This window comes from Harpia harpyja, chromosome 5, assembly GCF_026419915.1.
Source record: "Harpia harpyja isolate bHarHar1 chromosome 5, bHarHar1 primary haplotype, whole genome shotgun sequence".
Lineage (NCBI taxonomy): Eukaryota > Metazoa > Chordata > Aves > Accipitriformes > Accipitridae > Harpia > Harpia harpyja.
In genome coordinates, this window is record NC_068944.1 from 65,517,593 (window position 1) to 65,538,427 (window position 20,835).

Below are 20,835 nucleotides of genomic sequence, written 5' to 3' on the forward strand. Positions count from 1 at the left end.
AGTAAAGCTCTGCACTTCAGCCTCCCTTCCTGTCTTAATCCAAATCAACACTTAAACATGCACAACTCCAGAGTCTCCGTTGAGTCTGTGCTTTGCTCCTGGGCACCACAAGACTCAGCTGTCCCTCTTCTCGCCCATCAGAGGTAGTGGGGGGTGTCTAATTTTCTGGCTCTTGCTCCTCACTTCAACTGCAAGATCATTGCTTTTGCTATCAAATCAACCCAGCCTTTGTTCAGGACAGGTACTTTTAACTTCTGCAGAATTTCCCACTCCTACACACAATCCAGGAGACAGCCTGTATGAAAGATTTATATCAATCCTTTATGCAGCAACACAAGGTTATATAAAAGCTGGGATACGCAGAATACAAAGCAGGTAAGAAGCACGCTTTAACTTGTAGGTGACACAATTAACACTGAAAATTCAAGATTGTCACACATAAGTCTGGCACTTTCCAAAGTAAAAGGTGGGGTTTTTTTTCTCAACTGTAGCACAATTAGCAACACTAAGAGTGATCCTGGCCCTGCTCCATCACTGAGTGTTTGAAGTTGATTTCACCAGGGCCCGATTTCATCCATTGCATGTTGACAATAACAAGACAAGCCTCAGCACGATGGGTGCAGTTTCACAACGGCTTTACATGGATCTAAACGTGAGCTGTCCCCCAAAAGGGACTTGTAATGACTCAAGCTTCCCCTGACCTTGCTGCCACTCAGGCAGCCGACTTGGGGACCTGGAGCACCCCAACACGCAGCATGGCCACAGGGGAGCAGTTGTCAGAGCTCGGGTGGAGGAGCAGGAATGAGCTGCCGAGGCCAGGAGGAGGGCAGGAAAGTCCCGCTCGGTTCAGGCTGCAGTTTCACAACACATTGGCTTCAGTGACAAAACCACCTCACTGGGTTTCTCCTCCAGCCTCAGTGCTTCTCCTGCCTCATACTGGAGTCCATGGCTCCCTTCTGCCAGCTTCCAAGTCTGCTCTGTAAACTGCATCACCCAAAAAACAAGCATTAGAGATGACATCTTTTCTGGAGCCCATGTAATTTAAAAAAACCCTGCTTCTGGCATGGCATTGCACCCAGTTAAATCAGTGCAACCACAAAGAGGTGCACTGCAGCACAGGGATGGGCTTTTCTTATGCAAGTTTCTTGCCAAGGCCACCGTACGATGCAATTACACTTTAATATTCTCAAAGAATATATATGCTTTTTTTGTATTACTTGCAACAAAGATATGTAGCACTTCCTGCTCTTTGGATTGTATCCTGCTCTGCACAAATTCTCTGTTTCCCTCAAAATCCCCAATTCTGGAGAACTACGTAACTGAGTGAGAACTGAGAAATAAAGAACTGTCCTCAGGTTGCAAAGAAAAAGCTGGAAAAACATTATAAGGGAGGGATCTATGTCACATAACTTTAATCACCTAAGAGGTGTAACTAGAAGCCAAGCTAGTATCCCTGTAGAAAGTAAGGAGGGAGAGTGGCATCTCCCAAGGACCACTCAGCCTGTTTCTCTCTCTGCTGTCCATCCTGAGAGCAGGGATGCTCAGCATAGCCTAAATGCCTAACATAAGAGGAATCCTCTCTAAAGGTCCGAACACCCCCGAGAAAGGGGAAAACAAAAGCAAAAGCACAAGCACCTTTCTCTGCCTATTACCTTCTAATGCTCAGAATTAGAAATTAAGATTTTGGGGATAGCAAAGGTCACTACGCAATCAGTAAAAAAGCACAGTATAAAGCCAGCAAAAGGAAGCACTCAAAGATACAAGCAAGTCCATTTTATAAATAAAAAAAAAAATAAAGAAAGAGGAAAAGGGAGAATGATTTATCCTTTCAACCAAAAGCCCAAACCAATTAGATAATGTTCCTTTAAGAGCAAAGACTGTATCCCATACATTACCCCTCAAAACAAAGTCAAATGCCTTTTTACAGCTTGACGGGAGCCTAGATTAAAATTTAATTTCATGTGGCCTCTAGCTCTGCATCCTTGTTAAAACACATTCCCTGTTAGCATATCTCACAATTAGTCAAGAACGTAAAAAATTTAGGAGGTAAAGGGCTCTTTCTTGCCCTCTCTGAGTGCTAAAACAATGACGTCCCCTTCATAGCTCCTTTAAAAAAAGAATTAAGCCATTAATATGATAGTTCTTGATAGGAAATTAAAGTCTACCCAGAAGCCTGGTCTGCAGTCTGGCTGCAGGATGCTGCCAAGGAGCCCAGCAAGGTCTGAATCTACCAAGACGACAGATTTCTCTGGCAGTTGTGGTACTGGGATGGTATCAGTGGGGCATCTTCCCTCCTGCTCCATGGGATATAATAAACATTAGTAGGTGATGATAGCATCCCAGCCACAATCCAGTCTCACGCTGTGCTGCCTCAGTGCTCCTCCACCCCAGAGGGAAGACCATGCCAGGACCTCACACGCCAAGGTGTCACGACCACATTTCCCCTCTGTTGTTACCTCTACAGCACGAACATCAAAAACCATGACCCAGAAGCGAACATGCCAGCTAACCAGGCCAGGAAAGACATGTTTCGCTTGGCTTTATTTGCTGAAGCCCAGCCCAGCCCACAACCACAGAGAAGCAGAGAAGGATCAGTCTGTAACAAGTGAGCCAGAGGAACAAAGAATGGACTTTGTCTCCAGCACAACGCCTTTTCAGCACTTGATTTCTAATCAGTGTTACTAGACATTAATAATACTGCCTAGCCTGGCTGCCAGCCACTGGGGCCACCTCTCACAGTCCATCACCACTGCTACAAATAAAATGACAGAACATTCGGAGATGATGTACCCATTTCCTGTAGGCTCCAGCTTCACGGCTGCCCACGTCCCAAGCCCGGCTCCATGTCATTAACTGAGGTAGAAGGATCTGGAGCAAAACTAGCAAACACAGAAGTCAGAACACACTCCCTACACAGCAGGTAGGGTGTGAAAAGAGTGGGCCCTGCCGATGGAAACACTCCACACTTTGCTACACATTAGGTACAGCCTGATGAACCTCAGCAGCTTACAATGTGCCTGGCTGACTGGTGAGGACAGGCAGCGGGGATCCCAGGTGATGCAGCAGTTGAGCAGTGCTCTGGATAGCAGGGGCTTTTAAATGTCTTCCTCTTCCTCCTCTGATGGGTAACTGAGATAAAGCCGAAGGAGCCATACCAACAACACTGGCAAAGCCCAGAACTACAGTCCCAGACATCCCACCTCTCTGCTGCTGAAGGTAAGAGGTGCTGCAAGCTACACCATGCTCAGGAAAAACTGAGAATAGCTCTTGGGCCCTGGGAAGTAACTTAAGTTGAACAGAGTTTACTTAGGACTAGTAAAAATACCAAGCACTTGGATAGATTCAGTGTGAGGCATCATACAAACGAAAAGGGCAGAATTAGACTCTACATCAACTCCAGCTCTCCTCCCAAATTTCACGAGGGCACACCTTCCAAAGTAACAAACAGTGGCAGAGGTTATTACTGGCTTTTGTCATTGCTAACTTGTTTCCACAAGGGCTATTCCTACTAAACACTTGAAGACCTAAGCTGCCAAAAAAAGAAACAACCAGCAGTGTCTTTGCTGGGCACCACTACACCTCTGCACCGCTCGGTGCTCCAGGGCAGCGAAGCAGCTCTGAGCCGCTAACCAGAGGAGAAAATCTCTGCAGAGCAACTTGGGCAATCTTGTGACACAGCTGAAATACCTCATGGCCGATGTTAAACTTTGGCTTATAAAGATTCGAACTGTTTAACTGCCTGCTCGACAGTTCGCTCTGCAGCAGCATTTTAACGGGGACACAGAGGAGGCACTTGTCTCCCTCCTGCTGATGGACAAGCCGCAAACAGCCGGTTGTGCTGGGTCAGAACCCGTTTTGCCCGTTCCCTTGGAAAGAAGAGGGACGTTTGTGCTGGGGACACAAAGGCCGATCTGTTCAGAGCTGGCCGCGGTCCTCCCGCCTGGCTCCCATCGCTAGCCTGACACAGGCTGGCGTCGAAGGGGGAAGGGTAAAAACGCAAGCACTGTCCCATTTCCCAAAGACTGTTCCGAGCAAATGTCATTATTTCAAAATGTTGCACTTTGAGAGTACTTGTGTGTGCGAAGCACTCATGAAAATCTCAACTGTGTAAACTGGAGTTTCATTTGTATATTCAACATTGCTGCTCTTTAAAAGTAAGTAAGTTAAACATGGGTACATTTTTTCCAGCAGAAAAAGCTATGATCTGCAAAACAGTTCTTCTCTCCTTGGCAATCGTTACCATTTGCTTGTTTGTTTTGGTGCGGTGTAGCTTGGGAGGGAGGAATGTTAATAAAAACATGAACACTTTTTCTCCTCACCTTGAACGGTGACAGGCTCAACAGCAAGCAGCTTTATATAGTGCAGTCAGCACTCGTGCCCACAGGAAAGGAAAAACAAAATTGTGGGTCTTCATCTTGCGTAGCCTTACCCAAACTTAGCTTCAGTGAAATCAATTAAGACATGTTATGTATGCAAAGGTCATCCTCATATATGTAGTTACAGGATCAGGGCATAGAGAGAGGAGCCTATACACACTGAACTTCAGCCTATACACACACTGCAAAGAGCTGGATAGGGCGTTCTGCCTGACCTTGCTGCCTGCCCACCCTGCTTCAGCCTGCAAAGTGGAGTACTTTCATCTATTTTCATGTATTGTTATTTTCATATATTGTTATTATACAATATTTATTTAAAGGCTGAAGAGACAGTGTGACCTACTTTTGCTTTGCAAGCACTTCCAGGGAGTAACTGTGCATAGGAGCTGTGGAACCAGCCATGTGGATCCTCTAGCACGAGGCAGCTGTGAGGAAGGCTGGTCTAAGGGGGGCTGCCCGTGCCCCTCACAGCTCAGTCCCCTCCATCACCTTCCATACTAAACAGGGACATGGTAGGAGGTGGTTCTGGGACAGAAGCAAACCTCCCCCTGGAGCAAGCTGAGACTAAAAAGTCCCTCTTTTCTCCAGCCTCCTTGGCCACTGCGGCTCATACACAGTGTCCTTCGGCAGGACTATTCAGAGGGCTCAGGCTGCTCCACGGGGGTCCTTCAGCCAGAACTGAACCCCAGAGGAGCCGATGCTGGCGGCACTGCAGCTGAAGTGCCTGTCAAATCAAACTCACATTATTTTTTTTCCTAGCATTTACCAAGGAAATAATGTTCAAAAAGCATGGGTTATTATTGCAGAGCTGTGTCTCGCTTGACTTTTCTGAGTCAGTTATTATCCTTTAACTGGGTACTCTTCATGTAATACCGTAAGAGCTTTCTTTGCAACACTCTTCAAAGCTATGATTACAGGTTTAGAATTAGGGGTTAGTTTCGACTCACTGTATTTTCTAATGATGCCGTATTTAAAAGAGAAAAAAACACAAGGTAATTGGGTTGCATTCCAGGCTTGGAGACCTCAGGGCTCCTGAGCTAGCCCAAATTCTCCCAAGACCTCAGACACAAAATACAGCAGACTTGCAGTTTATGTACCACCTTGTGATGATACCAGTTCTGTCACTTTTCAATCACGCTTAAACTGCGGTTGCAACTTTGCACCTCTTTAGAGATAAAGAAAACCATCAGGTTTGGCTGTTAGCCAGGTGACCATCAGCAGCTGATGGAGCCTGCCCTGACACAGCGTTCATCCCCAGCAGGGATCTGCCAGGGTTCAAATACACAAAGCAGCCAGCCGGGATAGAGACAGCAAGCTACTGTTATGATTATGCAATTACTTGTTCAGCGACAACTGCAGGTTTTCCTGCATAATCTGGCTGATAAACATCAAACTTTTTCTGATGTTGCCTCGTATCCTAAACAGTGCAGTCAGAAGCCAGAAAGGAGGAGAAGGATATCCAGAAAAAATCAGGGGGGGGAGAAGAGCACTGCATTGTTGGGTCAGGGGCAAGACATGCACAGGCTTTGGGCTTGGTGTACTCTGCAAATCCAGAATACCTCTGATGACTGTCACAGTCTGGCATTATACACTGCAATGGCACCAAGGTAGTAGCAAACTCTAATTTCTCCTGGAGAATGATCTATGCATTGACAGTGCTACAGGGAGAGCAGGAGGGCTCTTACGAGCCTCCCGTTCAACAGGAAAGAGGTCAAATTTCTGCTGGGTGCAGCTTTTTGGAGAAAACATAACTCTACAAACCAGCCTTCACCTGAAACTACATTTTTGTTGTCTCCAAAAACAATGACTGCTTCCTGCTCCGGTTAAACATTATTTTTAGTGTGTCTCTGCTGTTGCAGAGGTCAGAGCTTAGCTCTGAATAAGAAAGAAAAAAACATCCTTTGGAAAGCTGTTGATACAGTATCTGTCACCCTGGAATTTAAGAGAAACCGAGGAGGTTTGCAGGAGTAACATTTTGATGCTTTCCTAATTTGAGACGAGGACCCATAGCTTAGGCACAGCTCCGACTGCGCCAAATTATTCAACCTTTATGATTAGCACTGAGCAGTAGATTAAGAAACAATTGTTTAATCAATTATTATTGCACAAAATGACTGAACTCGGAGACTGAACTGCTGCCACATCTATTTTACAATGCCTTTGCTCATCAGTCTTTGGGGGAGAGGGAAGGGAGTAGGGACAAGCCGAAAGGGTTGTGGAGGGGGAGTATGGAGTCAGGTTTGGTAAGCACAGTAAAGCAGCATGTAACATAGAGCCTCAACTTACGAGCAGGTCTTTTTAGCCACGCAGGAAGCCAGCGAAGTGGTTCCAGTAAGGACCAAAGATCTGTCCATATTATTTTAAAGGAGAATTAATGCAATAGGTATCAGAGACAGGATAAAGCTGCATCAGCATCTTTTTTCCCATCAGTGATTTATGTCAATATTGCTTGCTAAAAAATACCCTAATCCCACTGAAATCAATGGGAAAATTCAGGCCAACTTGAAGAGGAGGCGGCTTTCGCTCTCCCACCTTCTGCTCCACGTTCACTCCCCTTTCTTGGCACTCTCTAGCAGACGGCAGGTTGTTCCCACCAGCCTGGCCATCGCCCGCTCACGGCTGGAGGCTCAGCCACAAATAGCCAGACATGGACAGTGGGGTCCAGGCGGAGAACACAGACCCTGAGAAAAACCAAAACTGCAGGTGCAGCCTTCTGTAAAGCACTCCAGCAAATGAATCAACCCTGAGACTCCTTCAGTGCAGGTATAATTAAGACTCTTATTTATTTCCATTTTCATAGAACAATTAACTTAATCTACATACCACCGACAACAAACAAATTCTGTCCTGGATATGAGCAAATGCATGTACAACACGCATGCAAGCTCACGGCATACACTGTATGTATGTACCCACTGGTACCTTGTGCCCATGTAATATTGCTGATAGACATTTATAGCTGTGCCTACACCAGGGCTAGGTCAGCTCTGGAATTAAACAGTGACATTTAAAAGCATTGCTAAACCAACATCAGCCAACACAATAGTGAACAGAAAGAAAGCAAAGGGAAAATAAAGAAACAAAGTAATGCATCGCATATTCCCCTGTACAGATAATTTCCCACCCTTTATGGTTTCATGAACAGTTCTTGGTTCCTTCATATACATACAGTTCTATACAAAGTTTTTAATACAGCAAAAGCTAAAAAGGTAGTGGGCCAATTTAATTTACTTTGAGGAGATATTAAAATTACACCTAGAAGAGCTATTTTAGGCAAGTTTTAGAGACTCAAGAAGTTTCTTCCTCATTTCCCTCTGTATTTAAGGCTTCTACTGCGAGTTTCACTGCAACAAGGAAGTGTACCCCCAGAACTATGACTAACTGAAAAGATCAAATGTAACTGTCTTACAGGAATTCATGTGATATATCACTTGTGACTTCTCCACTGGAAGTGTATCTGTCTTGGCTCATACCAAATATACATCCTTATCCACTTCATACAATATGCATATTGATAGAAAAGTAACAGAACAAAGCGATTAAGGAGAACAGCATGTCTAAAGTTTCCAAAGAACAGAATAAATACCTGCACTTACAGAAATTAACTACATACTTTAACAAAATGGGAAAAAACTACTGCACTGAGTTGGTCAAAACTTTTTGGCCATGAAAATTTCCTGTTGATAAACGTAAAATGATTGCAAAGATTTTCCACAAGGAGAAGGTACGTTGGGTAATTCTCCGCTATTCCACACAGAAAATTCTACTTAGAAAAGTTTTTAAATGCAAGTTCCAATCAGCCTTTTGAAAGCAAATAGCTTTCTTTTTAAATATAAAATGCCATTTCAAATTAAAACATCGTAAAGATTCCCACAGAAACTTGTGTGTTTTTAAGTCCACCCTTCCTTTCCTCCCTCAAAAACCAAAAGGTATTTGTTCCTCAATATTTTGTTAAGAGAGTGAACCCTGAAACCTTTCTAAGGTCTTAATACTATTTATGCACATAGACAGAAAGCTCTGGCAGCACTTGAATGAAAACTGAAGCATTAAATACTAACCTTTCAAGGTATGCCTAGCAGAAAAGTTCAATATATATATATGAAACAAGATCAACACAGAATGGTCCTAGCATAGAAGTCCTTACACAAGCAAAGCCCAGAATCAATTTAACTTTATTTTTATTGGATGAAATTTATAATATGACCAGACTCACTATTTATTTCCTGAAGGCTTCACAGACAAAGTGCTGCTCTTTTGATAGTCTATCCCACATGTTTAATAAAATAGATATAACACAGTGAAAGGAAAACATAAAACTGACAGAGGATCATTTTTAGTTTCAGGGATATTTTATACACCATCTCTTAGAACTTCAATTTATGGCTTTCCTTAATGGAGCCTTTCAGGGTTGATTTTAATGTGTTAAGTGGCAACTCCACTAGTTTGTTACTGCAGTGTTTTCTTTATGACCTGCGCTCGTACATCACCTGGGTCTGGCTGATTTATACAGACAGACGTTGACTGAATGGACTGGGAACTTTTTAAAACTAGTTGCCTTCACTTGCATTCTTCCTGAATTAAAACGCTGTTTTCTGTTATCGCCTTTTTGGCTGGACAGTTCTCCAGCGTTCCACAAACATGAAGACGACTGAAGTTACTATGAGGTTTTTTTACCTTTTTTAAGGCAGGAATACACATTTCCTCCCCAGGGCTAGAAGAGAGCCACGTCCACAAACATCCCAGCATCAGCCTGCAACCCAACTGCTCCCTCTGCAAAGAAGAGGGCAGCAAAAGCCAGGAGAGCAACAGTGGCTTCAGGCAGATTGGCTGTGGCATCTGCAGCACCTTGAGGTTTGTTGGCAGGTTTAAGTATTGCTTGTGTCTCTCCCCACCAGTGTGCTCAGGACTTCCTCAGCTGTTTGAAGAATTTGAGCTATGTTAACCCTTCGACCAGCCATCTACCTGAGCTTCTGAAATCTAGATGGGTTTAATTTAGGCAAAGCACAGTAATAACACCTGGAGCTCTTCACGAAGAGCCTGCTGTCATCATCCAAGCCATTCCATCTTGAAGCTTGCTCCCTTTCTCTTGCAGTAAGCACATCTTCCTGACTTTATTCGACAGAGCTCACAACCAGCTACATCCCCTGCTCTGGTAGAGGCTTTCCAGGGGTGCAGTACAGAAAGCCTCTCCGTGCCAGGACAGCTCACCATGCTGCCCTCACAGCGTAGAGACCCAGTGGGTAACATAGGCATCAGCTCAGCCTCTGCAGACCTGGCAAAGCCCCAGCAGCCTAAAGTTGGTACAACCACGTTGGCCTAAAGCACGTTTGAAGGTCAAGCCCCAAACAAGGAATGCCTGTTGATGGGGTTGTTCATTATAGAAGTATGTATATAAATACATCTTAAGGTGTTTGTGCCTAGGTATGTATTTATATGGTAGATAATCCTACAGGAATCCTGCTGGTTCTCTGGAGACAACCCTCCATCCCAGCCACTCATCGCTTATGGAGAAGGCTGTGTACCAGGAGAGTCTGCCACCGCATGAGACAGGACAAGTAAGTCAAAAGGGGCAGATAGTTACCAAGGACAATGTGTTCTTTGGGAAACAATGGTAATTTGGAAGCCTTTTTTTCTGTCCACAGCATACCCCCCCCAAAACAACAACCCCCCACCTCACCCCAATCCCACAAAAACAAAAAAAACCATCCCAAAATCAAACAAAAAAAAAGCCACAAAGAATTGAAGCAGTGTGGTGGGTTGACCCTGGCTGGATGCCAGGTGCCCACCAAAGCCACTCTATCATGCCCCCCCTGCCTCAGCTGGACAGGGGAGAGAAAATATAACAAAAGGCTCGTGGGTCAAGATAAGGACAGGGAGAGATCACTCACCAATTACTGTCATGGGATAAAGAGACTCAACTTGGGGAAAATTAACTTAATTTATTGCCAATCAAACCAGAGTAGGGTAATAAAGAGAAATAAAACCAAATCTCAAAACACCTTCCCCCCACCCCTCCCTTCTTCCTGGGCACAGCTTCACTCCCAGATTCTCTACCTACCACCCAGCAGCACAGGGGGACAGGGAATGGGGTTTATGGTCAGTTCATCACACGTTATCTCTGCCACTTCATCCTCCTCAGGGGCAGGACTCATCACACTCTTCCCTTGCTCCAGCGTGGGGTCCCTCCCACGGGAGACAGTCCTCCACAAACTGCTCCAGTGTGGGTCCCTTCGACAGGCTGCAGTCCTTCAGGCACAGCCCGCTCCAGCGTGGGTCCCCCACGGGGTCACAAGTCCTGCCAGCAAACCTGCTCCAGCGTGGGCTCCTCTTTCCACGGATCCGCAGGTCCTGCCAGGAGCCTGCTCCAGCGTGGGATTCCCACGGGGTCACAGCCTCCTCCAGGGGCATACCCCTGCTCCAGCGTGGGGTCCTCCACGGGCTGCAGGTGGATATCTGCTCCACCGTGGACCTCCATGGGCTGCCGGGGGTCAGCCTGCCTCACCATGGTCTTCACCACAGGCTGCAGGGGAATCTCTGCTCTGGCACCTGGAGCACCTCCTCCTCCTCCTTCTTCACTGACCTGGGGGTCTGCAGGGTTGTTTTGCTCACATATTCTCACTTCTCTCTCTGGCTGCAGTTTCTGTCACGCAGCAACTTTTTTTCCCTTCTTAAATGCATTTTCCCAGAGGCACTACCACTGTCACTGATGGGCTCGGCCTTGGCCAGCGGCGGGTCCGTCTTGGAGCCGGCTGGCATTGGTTCCGTCAGACATCGGGGAAGCTTCTAGCAGCTTCTCACAGAAGCCACCCCTGTAGCCGCCCTGCTACCAAAACATTGCCATGCAAACCCAATACAAGCAGCAAGTACTGAGGGCAAATCTTACTCACCTCATTCCTGGAAAATACTCCTGAACATCCAATAATTAAATCCCTCCTTTGGCTTCACATCAGCAAGAGAAGGATCCCACTGGCTCCTGCCCAGCAAGAGTAAGACCAACGGGAAGCTGCCTGCTATGAGGCAAATCATGTCTGCCACTGCTGTCCTGCCAGCCCCACTACCAGCTCTGTCCTTCTAGGCTGTTTCGCAGTGACTAAAGCCCAAATTCCAGGATAAACAGATAAACTCCCACTGTCTGAGTTAAAACTATTAGCTTAAGGCAGCCTCATAAGCTAGGTGCTGGATAACACTACACCTCTCCAGCATCTTCACCCTCACACAGCTGCCTCTTGCTCCCCTTGCAGAATCAGAGCCACTGGCAGTTAAAACACATGTGTTAGTATAGTAAATCATCCTGGAAACAGCTATTATTGAAATAACTCAGACAAGAGTGGAGATACGTTATTTCCATGGTATAGCTTTCAATACTCTCTCATAACTACTTGATCATGTTAAAAGCCAAAATAGGTATCGCACCAGCAGAATATGCCTATGGCAAATGGAACATAAAGCTTAACTAATGACCCTATTTCCCTGAAAGGGCACATGAGGCTGATAAATAGTCCCATGAGGTCATGTTATCTGTTGGAGCAAATCAGTTAAGTTGTGCCTCCTTTGCCAGAAGAGAATTTATATTCTGATACTGTCCTTTCTAAAAAAAAAAAAAAAAAGTTTTTTAATTTTATTTTTATGTTATGATATGTCCCTAACTTTCAGATACTTGGAGAAAGGATTCTGTTTCTCAGATACCTACACCATACCGGGAATTGACTATTTTTTAGCATGCCATTAAAGTGAACTGAAGCTATTCACACAGATGCACGCACGCACAAGTTACTCATCTGTGTGCTGCCTGAAGCAGACTCACTGCTCAAATACGTGTCATCTTTAGATGAAAACACCCCTGAGCAGTGAGGAATAAACATAGCCACAGCCTTAGTTTCGATGACTTTTAGAGCTGTGCCAACAAGCACGACTTCCAACAGTTCAGCAAAACAACATTTTTAGAAGTGTGCTGTATGTTAATCATTTCTAATCAGAGACGGTTTCTCCACATCTACTGTTCTGGCTCATTTCCTTACAATTAAGAACTCCATTCTACCCAATTGCTACAATGCAGATTTGCTACTTTGGCAGTGACCTACTCTGTCGTGCCCTTAGTATATGTGCAGTGAAAGCCGTAACCAGTTCAGTAGTTCAGGTTCTAGACAGGCAAAATTAAAGCCAGACCATAACAGAAGTGTACAGTAGCAGCAGTTGGAAATTCAAGTCTGCCAAAGAGTTACGCAGAAATTATGTGCCTTAATTTAATTTACGTGAAGGAACAAACTTAACCCAACAGCAAGACAATATCTAATGGTGAAGCAATCTGAAGGACTAGTCACAGTTGATTAAACCTTTTGTAAGCGAGTTTGTTAACTTATGTTCTGCAGAAAAATATGTTTTGATAGCTAAGCGGACAATGGACAAACCAATTTTGCCTTTTCCCAACTTCTCCTGCAAGCAGAGTTAGGCAAAAAACTTTTGTGTCCTAGTTCATTACTCAGTGTTGCTGGACTCTGAGACATTGAACGATGTTGGAGGCCATAATTTCAACGAAACCTCTCTCTTCCAGAAGTGCAAGGCACAGAAGGCAGGGCCATCAGCCAACTTTTAAAGCACGGAGACCAAGTTTCATAGAGCAGCTTTCTCGGTCCTGCAAAATAGCAGCTGACAGCCGCTTATTTAAGAGCATGAAGGAGGCTCATAACACACCTTCCAACATGTAGCACGAGTGACAAGTAGCACTCCACACTTCCTACATACCCTGTAGTTTCTCACAAACTTCTTCAGCCCAAATCAGCCATGCCTCACCTCCAACATCTTCTAACTCCCTTCTTGCAGTGACGCTCCTCAAGGCATATATCGAATACTGCCACTCCCCTGATGTTCCTTCCCATCTCTACAATGAGCTTTGTGCCCCTGCCAAAACAGACTATTTATTCCTACTATTCAGAGTGCTAGCTCTTTCCTAATCCACCACAACAGTACGAAGCTCTCCCTGATTGCTCTAAGTGCAGATGTCCTGGCAAAGACCCTTAGCACAGACACAGCTTATGCTGACAGCAGTATTTTTCTCTGCTCAACATCATAGTTTAAGGTTTGGAGAGGTGACATGGCTGAGCCAGCAAAGCTCACTTCACACCAGCTACAGCTGCTGTAGTGATACCAATGGGAGGTCGGGAGGGGGTAAGAGAGATGAATCTCGCTCACCTCCACCCACCACATCAAGGCCAGCAAAACTGTGTTATATAGGCTACTCACAAACCCTACATAATAAATAGTTAAAAGACTTTTTCCATGTTCTAGAAACACCGCTACCATCCCTTCTTCACCAACTATTTTTCTGAGATGCTTGAAGAATTTTTTCAGGCTTGGAAAGCCTGAGTCTCCCATGCAGTACTGGGACAGCTTTGTTCCCATCATATTTCGTTCATTTACGTATGCCGTTGCTCTCTTGAACTACTGTTTCCTCCAATTTCCTTTCTACTGAAGTAGCTGTACCAATTCTAACAAGTAGCCATGGCAACATAATCTTGCAGAATAAAGTACAAAATAATCCTATGATCAGAAATCTAAATTAGAAAAATGGAATGGAAATAATGTGTTCTTAAAGCCTGGAAGTGACCACTGGAACAGATTACAAATAGATACGGTAAACTCTCCAACACTTACAAACTCTGAATGCACACAAATGCAGTCAAATTTACCGATAAATTACTACCAGAAGCTCCACACCATGTGTTATAAAAACAGTGAGATTAAGAAAGTAAAAAACCCATAAAATCGTTCCCAACCTATACCTGAAACCATCAACCTATTGGGATCAGCACCTGTATTGGGCTGTGCCAAATCCAAACTCTGATTTGAATTACAGAGACTCCTCACCAGCTCCCTTGGGACGGACGTGCAGCGAGTGTTTCTGACCCAAACCCAGCGGGTGGCAGGGATGGGGAGAGGCCAGTGCCGCTAGCGATCACCTGTGTGAAAATGCCTTCCTGGGCGGGTGGGACTAGCCTTCAGTGAAAAGGCACCTGCCATGGCATAATTAAGATACAAACACTGTTTCATTAACCATAGCAAAAGCCTTCGGCTTTCAATTTTACTTTGTGTAATGGTTTAAAGATTCTTCAAAGAGTTATACCAAGTTTTCCATTTAATTTTCCACAAAGGAATTACTGCTGGGATTTTTAAAAATGCTTTTTTTTCTAATGATACCTAACATGTAGACTCTGTATGCGCACTTGAATCCCAGATCCCTAGACATATTTAATCTTCTAAGCACCCTTAAGGAGCTGGTACTAAATCCTAAGCAAGAATGATTTCCAAGGCAGGGGCGTTGAGGGGGAACCCTGCACTTGGTCACATAAATCCAGGAATGTGTTGCCCACAACTGCTTTATTTTCTTTACAGTAACTGAGAAAGGGGACTTATACCAGATTTACTGCAAAGAGGATGTACTGATTCTTATCTGTGAAAGCTGATACAGACTGTCTGGACTGCTAAATTAGCCTGTAATCTAATCTAATCAATGAAAGACACATCAAGTGTTCCTAAGCTTCCCCATCAGCTGCAGGCAGCTGAAACAATCAAAACTGAGATTCTCGGGGACTGCTTAGACCTGGTATTCTTGAGAGTAAGATGCTCCTTTCCCTTTCAATTTCACTTTCAAACTGATGTGTGCCAACGGCAGCTACACAGGCTATGAAATGCAGTATAGCCCCTAAATCCAAAGCATTTCCCTAACTGGGTATTTGCAAAAAATGCAAAAAAATTGAAAAAAAAAAAAAAAGATAGAGTGTTTTCTCCATAGGTTTACTGGAAGTGTAAGGCATAAATATGCATACAATTCACAATCACTGAGATTTACAGCCCTGACTGTAGTAAGTAGTTACGTCACGTAGGCACTTATTAAGTGCCCTGTGCCTTGTTTTTCCCCTACAACTTGAAACACTTTCTTGGATAAATACTGTATTCTGTTAACCCCCAGAAATCTCCCGTGCCACTACTTTACTGAAAAAAACACAAAAACACAGATAAGAGAGAAAAATACAGCCAACAAGTAGCCCATGCCTATTTTGCACTATTTCAACATGTAATTCACACAGGCAGAATTGCTTTGCTTCATCCAAAGAAAATTTAAAAAGGGTAGGAAGGGGAGAATTCTTACAATTCTTACAGAAATACTGCTTGGAAAATAATACGTTACTACAGTACAGACTGCACTATGCTTACTCTTACATTGCTTTAAAGCTGTGGATCACTCCCAAGAAGGCTACAGAAGATGACCATAGTCTACTGTCCTTATGCTAAATTTCACTACGCAGGGGGCTGCCTCTCTGTGGGAAACTTCTGCAAACCCAGAGAGGCTGCAAGAACCACTTCTCAAGGGAGCTGTAACCCCTACCTTGCGATTGTGTTAGCTTAACTGAGAATCACTTAAAACCAGTAAGAAACTAGCAACACTAAGAAGATGTTCCTTCTCCCACTGCGTACCTGCCACCATCATCATCAGAAGCTCATCTGCACGCTCTTAACAAGTTAGGAAGTGATGCAATCTAAAAAAATACCATGCAGCCAGCTAGCAAAAAATACACTAATGTGTTTGGTTTTTTTTTTCTCCACATCCAAAACCAGCATCGTGCAGAGAGGTCCTGTCTGACATGAGTGCAGGCTACTTCAGTTTTTCATTGAGAATACAAGTGAAGTACAACCGGCTCGGTTACAGAGCATGCCAAGGGACTGCTCTCATCTAGGATGAGAGTCACTTGAATGTAATGTGCTTCACACAGCACAAGAGGGGCTGCTTGATTTTCCAAAGTGCTTATTTAAGAAGACCCAATTTAACAGAACCACAGGGAAATTATATGTACAAACAATAGCTGTCATGACAATTTTAGCTGCCTTCCATGCCTGCAAATATACACTGTACAAGGAGGCTGTTCTGTCTCTCACGTAGTTAGATTCTTTGTGCTTCTGAACGCTGGCAAGAAGCTCAGTCTTGATGTACTGAACACCTGAGAAGCCATCCAGGGCCGACAAGCCCAATGCTAGCGCTTCCCCTGGCCCTGCTCACTGGCTGCTTTGCTCCCCTGCACCCACGCCCAAGCTGTGATGGAAAGCTCACAGGAAATTAAACCCTGCAGGCAGAAGAGGTCCATCCCTGCAGATAAGGAGAAAGCAGGATTTCTTAGGGCTCAAGTCCTTCCTCACCATCACCTCCTTCTCCTCTTGAACCTTGTGCCTTACAGCTCCTCCTATAACAGTGTTGCCTGTTGCCTTATTTCCCTTCCATTTATCCTACCTGCTTTCAAGGCACCCTGGCCAACCCCACACATCAGACCTGTACGAAGGAACTGATTTGTACAACTTTAGCTTAGTAGCTGGACTGCAACAGACTGATGCCCTTCAGGGTAGAAAATGAGAGGACAGAACAATCCAGGACGCCTATTAAATTTGTTAGAGTAGGACCTCTCCCACCGGGCTTTACAGCTGTACCACCCCACACCGGGACAGCTACTGCAGCTAGGCCACCCGTAACCCTTCAGCAAATAATTTCCATTTTTACCAGCTCACATCCGATATCAATGCAGCAAGCGTTAAAATGATGCGTCACCCCATCCCTTCTCCTCTTCGCAGACCTTCCACTTCCCGTCACCCACCCCAGTGCCAGCCCTGCCACCCACACACGGTGCAGAGGGCCGGGGAGGGATTTTCCGATTTTCCACCCCCGTCCTCCCCACAGAGGAATGCAGGAGAGACCACAGTTTAGTGCTGAGCTGGTAAATGCCTCATTTCACTGAGCAGGCAATTTTAGGAAGGACACTATATAACAGACGGGCTCCAGCACTCTGATGTTGGGTATATTGAGCCATACTGACCACAACTTCACTGCTGATAACCTCTAGGCAATAGTCAACCATAAGACCCTTTCCAGGAACGCACAACGCATCGGGCAATACCCACAGCGCTATTGCACCGTGAAATACGCCTCTCATGCTTTGCACCTTGCCATGCCTTTGCAAATCCGGCTTTCCTGGTCTGGAAGTCACAAGCAAGTCTCAGAATCTCCCTGAAAACATAGATGTTACATTTTGACCCTGGAAACACATGCTGGCATTGCTCTGTTAATTGGAGAAAGATCCTAGAGAGGAGCTGCACAGGGGTCTTGCCCTGCCCCAGCGCAGGCTGCTTTTTGCAATACATAACTCTCTAAGAAGTCAGGAAATGGCAAATTCCTATTGTCTGGAAGGAAAGGAAAATCAAGGCTCTCCCTCCTTTATTTTAAAGGGAAAAAAACCTTTTGGATTTTCCTTCCTTTAGTAATAAAAGGACTGTTTTAGACTGTGCTGCTGAAGAAAGAGCTTCAAAGTGGGAAACTGAATCGCAGAGAATTGTTTTAAACTGCCTGTTTACACAAGCCATTCACGTAGAGAGGTTCCCCGCTGAAGGAGTAGTGCCTCCCGGGGCAATGCTGGGGCCAAGTCTCATTTTGGTTACTCCACTGAAATAGCAAGAGAAAGGCAGGACAAAATACTGAGTTCAGTGTCAGAATATTTTAACTCTATATAGGGATTACTCCTGAAATATGCTCTCGATTTACAAATTACAAATTCAATCGCAGAAACAACCACTGAGGCACGTCAGCCTTCACGGAGCAAAGAAATGCAAGAAAATAGCTGCAACGACGATAGGAGTGGAGAGAAGGAGGGTGCTAAGTCCACGCTGAAACAGCTTCATCTTAGCTCCTACCGGGAAGAAGGCTGAGGGTTTTTTAGGACTCGCGCAGCCGAGCGTGTTCGTGCTGTTACTGCAGGCACTACACAGAGGGAGGGAGACTGTTGCAAGCGCTATATACATTACTCATTAGATCACACCAAAGGTGAGCCATTGCCTGGCCTGCACCCCAGGAAGCCCTTAAACTGCGTAAACAAAGCAGTGACAGAATTTAGATGCAACAGCCTCAATTCAGACCTCAAAGAGAAGTTCGTATTAAGACTTCACCGGTATCTTCGCAAGCGCTTCGGCTGCAGCGAGGGAGGACGAGATGCAGTTTGGTCCTGCGAGCAGCGTGGGGCACGCGGGGAGGGGAGACGCAATTGCCCTCAGCTTCTTAAATCGTCATGGGGCACTAACTCCTTCGCAGTTTTCACTGTCATGTGGACACCACCAAACGGTTTCTCAGTATACACTACTGCAGATGACATTTTCTCACCTTCCCTCCCCTTCAAACTTTTTCCGTAACTTTATGCCATAGTTGGCTGTTCACGGCTGATCCTCAGCGGCACCTCCTAACCAGCAGCAGCACCTCCTTTGCTCCTCAGAGTAAGCACCAAGAAGACGCACATGAAAAAATGTGTGGTACCGAAAGGGCTACAGGCACAGCGAGGTGGAAGCGCCTGTGGCTCGGAGGAAGGCGATGGCACAGAGGAAGAAGGCGCAGCAGCATGCCTCGAATGCCACTGACCTCCGGTTAAATGAACTTTGGGGCAAATATGTAATCACTTTATCAAACACGCACCAAGGGCATTTCTGAAGCTGTTCATTCTCTCAGGTGGAGCAAGTAAATGAGTCCTTGTGAGGAGACAAGGATTAAACGCCTGTGAACGCCTCTCTCCTCATGAACTCGCTGTCCCGGGGAACCTGGCTCTGCTTCTGCTCATGGTCTCCGACCCGTGCTGGGGGCACACCCTCCCTCCGTGCCTCCTCCATGCACACCAACGTCTGCTCCTTACTCCGGGCTCGGTTTCTACGGCAGTATACTTCTTACAAAACTGTTTCGGTCACCCTTGAGAAAGGAAACGAAAGCCGCTGCTTCGCGGGGATGGTTAATGTGTCAGTGAGGCACCGCCAGCTTCGTTCAAGCGTCTTTTTCCCCCTCTTCCCTAGTCGGGAGTGGGGTGGTGGAAGGGGGCAAGGAAGAATTGGACAGCCGGAGGTTTCGGGCATTTCGAGCTGGCTCGGGAAAAGTCCCCCGAGCCCTTCGCTTACGCCCGAGGGGGCTCCTTTACTCCTTTAACCCCTCCTCTCCCGGCACCCAACGCCCCCCACCTTTCTAGGGCTGAAAAGCCGCGAAAGCGTCCAGGCGGCAGATCCTGAAGATCCCTCGCCCCGGCGGGGGTGGGCCAGGCTCCCAGCGGGAGCCCTCAGCCGCGGAGCAGCCGGGGCTGCGGGGGGCTCCGGCGGCCGCGCACGGACGGGGCTGCGGGGGGCTCCGGCGGCTGACGGGAGGACGGGAAGTTCAAGCCCGTCTCCCCGGCAGCCCGCCCGTCCCTTCCCGAGGGGCCACGGCCGCAACGCACGCCGTCGGGAGTCGCGGCGCGGCTCGGGGTGGGGGGAATAAGCTCTCCCCGCCGGAAAGCCGCCCGGAGGAGCGGTACGAGAAGCACGGGGGCACCTCTTCGCCCCCCCGGCCGGGCTCCGCCGCCTCTCCGGCAGCCCAGCCGACCCGCCCCGAAGCCTCCCGCCCCGGGGCGTGCTGGCGGCCGGGCTGTCCCCCAGTCCCCCGCCCCATCCCCCGGCCCCTACCTTCCAGCAGCACCTCCTTGCCGGCCCGCTTGAGCGCCTGCACCGCCTCGTCGTGGGTGGCATCCCGCAGGTCGGTGCCGTTGACGGCCAGGATGGCATCGCCCACGTAGAGGGCCTGGGTCTGGTCGGCCGCCAGCCCCTTGAAGATCTTGCTGATGAGGATGGGCATCTTGTTCTCCTTGCCCCCCTTGATGCTGATGCCCAGCCCGCCCAGCTCCTGCTTCAGCACCTTCACGCACCGCTTCTTGTTGGAGACGGCCTCGGGCACCTGCTCGGGGGGGTCGGTGAAGGCGGTGCGCACCGCCGCCGCCCCCCCGCCGCCCTCGGCCCCGCGGCACGCCGCCCCATCGCCGCCCAGGCCGTTATGGGCCGCGCCGTCGGGGCGCTCCTCGCCGCTCAGCACCAGCGCCTCGCCGCCCAAGTTGGCCAGCACTTTGTGCCAGCGCTCCCGCACCAAAACTTCCAGCCAGCCGCTGCGCTGCGCCCGGCCGCCCCCGCCGCCGCCGCCCGCCGCCGCTACCGCCATCTTAGGAGCATGCTGGAAGCGCCGAGTGACGGCACCCCCGGCACGGCACGGCACGGCGCGGCGCGGCGCGGCACGGCGCGGCGGCACCGGACTTCAGCCGGGGGGCGGCGAGCTCCCGGCGCGGCGGGGTGGGGCGAGGAGCCGCGGCCGCCCCCCCGGGGCCGCGCCGGGGCGGGCGCACCTGGCGGCGCCGCCCGCTGCCGCCGCGCCTCTGGGTGGGTGGGTGTGCGTGGGTGGGTGTGCGTGTGCATGTGTGCGTGTGTGCCTGTGTGCGGCCGGGGGTGTCCCTCCCCTCCCACGGACACATCGCGGGGACAGGTCCGCTCTTCGAGCCGAGGGTGGGGTGGCGTTCAGCGCCGAAGGGACCCGCTGGGAGCGGCGGCGTCTGCCGCCGGCAGCTGCCGTCTGCGCTGCCGCGGTGTCGCGGGG

At 47.6% G+C, this 20,835-nt stretch overlaps 1 protein-coding gene across 1 annotated transcript in view; it reads right to left on the bottom strand.

Moving 5' to 3' along the window:
* The window catches only part of SNTB1 (syntrophin beta 1), a 117,724-nt gene extending 97,203 nt beyond the window's left edge, over positions 1 to 20,521 (bottom strand). Inside the window, exon 1 of the mRNA XM_052787155.1 lies at positions 19,881 to 20,521. Within this exon, the coding sequence (XP_052643115.1) occupies positions 19,881 to 20,406 (526 nt within the window). The 5' untranslated portion in view covers positions 20,407 to 20,521. The remainder of the gene's footprint in view (positions 1 to 19,880) is intronic.
* Between the last annotated feature and the right edge of the window lie 314 nt (positions 20,522 to 20,835).